The sequence below is a fragment of the Lampetra fluviatilis genome, chromosome 31 (genome assembly GCF_964198595.1).
Source record: "Lampetra fluviatilis chromosome 31, kcLamFluv1.1, whole genome shotgun sequence".
Lineage (NCBI taxonomy): Eukaryota > Metazoa > Chordata > Hyperoartia > Petromyzontiformes > Petromyzontidae > Lampetra > Lampetra fluviatilis.
The window spans coordinates 2,258,849-2,264,848 of NC_136305.1; the positions used below are offsets into that span (position 1 = coordinate 2,258,849).

The 6,000-nt window shown below is 49.4% G+C and overlaps 1 protein-coding gene across 1 annotated transcript in view; it reads right to left on the minus strand.

The window, feature by feature from the left end:
* LOC144943434 (ATP-dependent 6-phosphofructokinase, platelet type-like) overlaps positions 1 to 4,145 on the minus strand; it is a 66,100-nt gene extending 61,955 nt beyond the window's left edge. The window contains exon 1 of the mRNA XM_078870848.1: positions 3,642 to 4,145. Within this exon, the coding sequence (XP_078726974.1) occupies positions 3,642 to 3,741 (100 nt within the window). The 5' untranslated portion in view covers positions 3,742 to 4,145. The remainder of the gene's footprint in view (positions 1 to 3,641) is intronic.
* Positions 4,146 to 6,000: the final 1,855 nt, after the last annotated feature.

A 6,000-nucleotide genomic window follows, 5' to 3' on the forward strand; every position in this document is an offset into this window, starting at 1 on the left:
GAGGACATGGAAACGTGAACTGGGAGGTTATCACGGGCTCACGTAGTATTCTGGACATGCAAAAACACGTGTAAAAAAACGAGAGTTAAAAGTATCATTTGTGGCCATTGTGTCCGTAAATTTCTCAAACGTTTTCGCCAATAATCAACCGGTCAAGCGTGTGGCAATTTGTTTGTAAATGTTCTGGGTAGACATTTGTTTCACTGGGGTCCCGCTTGGGTTTGCTCCGTTGTGTGATGCATATTTCAGAGATCTTTACCCCTGTTTGATAAACACGTTGTTTGTTTGTTGTCATTATCGTCACCGGATTCTTAGGATTATTCATCTACAGAAAGACGCAACGCCAACTTTGTCTCGGCGTCACGGCTGTTATTCAGATCGAGTTGCACGCACACAGCTACCGAATTACAAGACGCAACCACAAATTTTGCTTGAAAAATACCGAGGTGAAAAAAATGCGTGTCATTATCCTGAGAATACAGTACAGTATTAGAGTACAGCATGGTTTCTGAACACGCATTTCCCCAACCGTTTTCTTGGTTACGTTTCAGAAGTTTAACAATTGTTTCCCTTAACCCTCAACGTATTTTCCGTTAACATTTTCTCAGAACTCAAAAGTTGTAGTAATTGTAAAATCAGTTTTGGGCCCTGCTATCCCAGGAATGCAATTAAGCATGCGTAATTCGATAATCTCCTTTATAGATTACACGCCAAAAAGTGCAATTACGCATTAAATTGCCGTTATTAAAAATTTTAAGCTTGTCAAAAAAAACGAATGTCTGTAGGAGGTGAGTTCAAGTATCTAATTCACCTCCCAATGATGGACACGAAGACCTATTTTGCTAACAGTACTGTAAACCAAATTATATATCAGCCTGGCCACAAATGATAACTCAAATAAGTGGCGTCTCATGTGGACGTTATTTTATCGCAGCCAAATACTCTAAACGCGTGATGGGTTTTTTTTCTAAACGTGGAGGGAAAAACCCGGAGGACCCGGAGAAAAATCCACGCGACCACGGGGAGAGAGACGCGCAAACTGCAAATGTACAACAGGCGTCAAGCGTCAGGATCGAAGCCACGACCTCCTGCATACCAGGCGAGGTAGTTAACATCTCATCGCCACCACAGCGCCCCTGGCATCTCTCGCTCACGTCGCTGCTGGCAGAAGGGCCTCCACTAAGAGGGAGCTCTGGACGGCGCATCAAGTGACTTGCATCCCACTGGGATTTTTGCACACAGTGTTGGTGTACGGTGCTTTTTATGCAATATTTTGCTTTTTTTTATTTTCTGTTTGCACATAGTCACTTCAAGATGTTTTCTTGTTCATGTTTTTGTTTTTTTGTGTGTTGCGGTTGCACCTGATTCAAGAACCGAATGGCTCACAGGGCTATACCTAATAATTTAACTTGAAGTGGGTATATTTTGGCCTACTCTCCCACGATGGCCAGACGTCCTCGCACAGGTGGGAGTACCCACGCTTCCTTCCAGCGCACGCTCCCCGCTGATGGACTAATTGTGGCGCATCCATTCGTGCCGCTGGCTGAGCTGAGGCAGGGGGGGGGGAATACAATGGGCTTGTCCCATTGTCTTCAATGCCACGCCGGGAGAGATCGAATCGTCCCATGGATCGCAAGACTCCAGTGCGCTCATTCATTAACCGCTGCTGTAGTAAATTTAGACTTGAAACTTTCGTGACTGCAGGAATTCATATTCTTGGTTCTTTCGGTAAAGTCACGTAAATAGAAAAATAAAAAAATATATATAAAGATTAAGATAAAATGTAATAATAATGAGAACAATTTATTTTTTTATTTTATCTTATTATTTTATTTTTATGTTTGGATTTTCTTTTTTCTAGTTACGTGACTTTACCGACAGAACCAAGAATACGCTACTGTAGGGGCAAGCAACATCCCTTGGCATTAGCAAGCCTCGCGTGTGAAACCATCATGGTGATCAGCAGTGGTCAAAATCCACTGCTCGATGAATGCCCCCCCCCCCGAGCCGCCGTCGCCGCCGCCGCCATCTCTCACGACGACCCTGCCACGCAGAGTGGCACGGCTCGCACCTGCTGCTTGCAGCGCGCTGTGGTTTGCGTTCGCTCCGTCAAGACGGTGGTGCGAACGCAACTGCTCTCTGTGTGTGTGTGTGCCTCTCTTCTGTATGTGTCTCTCTCTCTCTCTGTGTGTGTGTCTCTCTCTGTGTGTTTCTGTGTGTGTCTCTCTCTCTCTCTGTGTGTCACTGTGTGTGTGTCTCTCTCTGTGTGTGTGTCTCTCTCTGTGTGTCTCTCTCTGTGTGTCTCTCTCTGTGTGTGTCTCTCTCTGTGTGTCTCTATCTCTGTGTGTGTCTCTCTCTCTGTGTGTGTCTGTGTGTGTGTCTCTGTGTGTGTGTGTGTCTGTGTGTGTCTCTCTCTGTGTGTGTGTGTCTCTCTCTCTCTGTGTCTCTCTGTGTGTGTCTCTCTCTCTCTCTCTGTGTCTCTCTGTGTGTGTCTCTCTCACTGTGTCTCTCTCTCTCCGTGTCTCTATGTGTGTGTCTCTCTCTCTCTGTCTCTCGATGTGTCCCTGTGTGTGTGCGTCTCTCTCTCTCTCTGTGTTTCTCGAGGTCGCGTGCTCTCTCTCTCGTCTCGCAGAGATGAGAGAGGGAGCACGCCTGCCGAATAAATGTGCCTTGACGTCATCCAACGTTATATTCTCTGCATCAGCCGCTGGCAAATCAGGGATGAGTGTGGCTCCTTGTGCCCCTCTCCCTCTGCAACACATGTTCACTATTTTGTCAACCCCAAAGTCATTGCAGGGCAATTGTGCGTGTGTGTATTTATGCACGTGTGTGTGTGTGTACAATAGTGTATATAGACAATGTCCCTGTACTCTACACATACAACATTGTTATGGGCGATGATGTAACCATGCATATGTAGGTCATTCATCCGTCGTCAAACGTCATGAGCAATCCACTGCTGGATGAAAGCGACAGCTTGCGTAAGTTATCTCCCATGGTCACACGATGCAATAATTCACCTAGCTGCTGCACACAAGCCGATTCCATCGCTCCATCTCCGCGATGCTCGTTCAGGTGGGTAGTGTGCAAGCAAGCTGAGATATACTGAATTGATTTATTGATCGAGTGAAGCCTCCGTAACGAGGCGAGAGCTCATCGTGGACGACCTGGTGCAGAGTGGTCACTCGTACAAGCAATATTGCTGAGCAAATATTACATTCTAATATATAGTAGACTGACGTTTCAAGCAATGGCCCTTCTTCAGAGCAGAGAGAGAGAAGGTGGAATCATTTACTGACTGTATAGTTGACATCTGCGGTCAGTGACTGCAGACGTTGTACTGCACGCGGAGTGGCTTGCCACACGCACCACGCACATTTACGAAACGGATGCGTATAAGAATACATCGAAAAAAAGTGCATGGGTGGGCGAGCAATGACACTTCTCAGTATGCCACTGTCGCAACTGGAACGGCCCCGGTTGTGACACCCTTAAGCTCATCACAAATTCGCGAAGCATAAAGTCCCCAGCAGTCCCGGTTGTCGATTCGGTCCACTACTGGACGGTGCAGTACGCGTGACGAATGATAAAAAAAAACGAATGCGTGAAGGAAATCCTCCTCCAGCACCTCCAGCACCTACCTTGGGCATCCCCGCCGCTGGTCAACACACCGATGCATTTCCCCTCGCCGGAGATGTTCTCCAAGTATTTCCTATCCGCAGTCGCCGTCCGAGCTGACATCTCTCCACGGTGTAGACGCGGTTGCGTGTGCCCCCCCACCCCACTGTGTATATGTGCAGACGCGAGTGAAGACTGCGTGTGCGTGTGGAATGTGGTAGATCTGTGTAGGTGTGCGTGGGTGTTGGCTACGTGATATTGATGAGTAGCTATGGGATATATGTTTGTGTATGATAGGTGTGTGTGTGTATGATATATGTGTGCAGGATGTATGTGTGTGTATACAGTATACGCTATGTATATATATCTGTGCTATATAGGCAGGTGCGTGTGTGTGGTATATGTACCCCCGTGTATAGGTGTGTGTGTGTGTACAAGCTGAGTGACAGGCGTTGTTACACCACCCTCCCCTGCTTCTCCGTCACACGCCAAGCCACGACCACCGCACACACACACACATTGTGTGTTTATATACTCGGCGTAGGTCCCTGCCTCTGCCCATATTTGGAGGGGCTTGCCCGGTTTGGTGACTCTGTGATGAGCGCGTTCTGTGCACGGCAGGAGCGGCGCCTCTCTCTCTCTCTCGCCCCGTGGGATGATGAGGAGGAGGAGGCAGTGGTCGCCACGCACGCACGGAGGAGGGTGCCGAGAGGCGACGGGCAGCATCGCTTCTAGCCGATGCGCTATCGCGTGCTGTTCAGGCGCGATGTTGTCCGACGTTTCGCACCACGTGTCGTGTAAGTTCGCCCGGGGTCGCAGCGCGTGCTGGTTGGGGGGGAGGGACGTCCGACGTTTTGCTCGACGCCCTTGGAAACTATTCAGTATGCATTTGTCAATGTGCCCTGATTGGTAATGTGGGCAAGTGCAGCGCGTTTGTCAACCATAAAACACATCGGAGAGTCTGACAGCAGCGTAAACGCGGGACTGTAACCTGGAATATAACTTAGGTAGTCGCTTTCATAGCGCATAGCGCTAACCACTGTGACCATGCTCCAATGTTGTACGGGTATATATAATTATAAGCTTGCATTCAATGTTTATGGGTTATAAACTAGTAGATTATAATTGTCATGTCAACCAGGAGTAGTGACAATTCACTCCCTCCCCCCCTAAAGGAATTGTAGTCGTTACATTTCTCAATTTTTTTTTTACATTTTGCTGAATGATAGCGCCTCTCGTGGCCACAGCAGCCGTGAACCCATCTCGGTAACAGTCGCACTGACTCGTTCACTTGCTGACCCTGCAAGCGACCCTTGCAAGACATCCAACATCGCGACACGTCCATCACTAAACACGCGAGATTCGATATGCGAACCAATGCGCTTACGAATGGATGAACTGATGCATCATCCGCTCGCCGATAACACTTCACCGCATCATCGGAATAACCCTCGTCCACCGCCTGCTGTAAAAACCAGAACCCGCGGGTTCTGGTTAAGCAGACTGGACTTGGTTCGGCGGGAAGGAATCGTTGCACGCTCTCCCCACGTCAAACTCCGTCGCGATGCGATGCCCACATTCTGTGTACGAGACGTGGGCCGTGGCTTTCCGAGGATCGTGTCCGTGACAGCGAGCGGTATAATAGAGCGGCCGTGCGCTTTGGCAAGTGTACGAACGTCGGTCAGCCCGTGGGGGTTTAATAACGCGTGTTTGTGTACGTGTCGTGGCACGTGCGAAATGTGAGCGTCCGTCACTTGACCCCACCACCCCACCGTGGGCGGGCAGACTCAGCGCTCGCAAGCGAAGATGCTCCAATCTCAACGGGATGGTCGTCCAAGGCGAATGTCTTTTAATACGCAAAATATCTCGCAGATAGTGGAAGCAAATACTCGCATCGTGGTCATTTAATGTGGCATCCAACGTCTTCCAAATGTGCCGTGTGTGTGTCTCTCTCTGTGTACCTGGTGCGGTGCGTAAACATCGCCACTGGGGAGACAAAGGCGGCCGGGCGTGGTGCTGGCCACCCACCCCCTCGTGTGCCTCTTCGGCATTCATAGGTGCTACTCGTTAACGGCACTTGCTCCTACAGTCTGTTAAGGCTACACGGGGGATCTTTGTCTTTGTGTGTGTGCATGTACCGCAAGCAACGGAAGCGTCAGTGGTTAGCGAGCAGAGTTCGATTCCCGCTCACGGTCATCATCAGTGACGATTGATCTGCACCGGTCCTGGGTCTCGCCCAGGTCGACTCGGCCTCAAATGAGTACCTGGTGCGATGTGTAAACATCGCACCAGGTACTCGTGTGCCGTGTCGGCCTTCATAGGTGCTCGCTAACAACACGCGAGATTCGATATCCGCACGGTGGATCTTTGTCTTTGTACCCC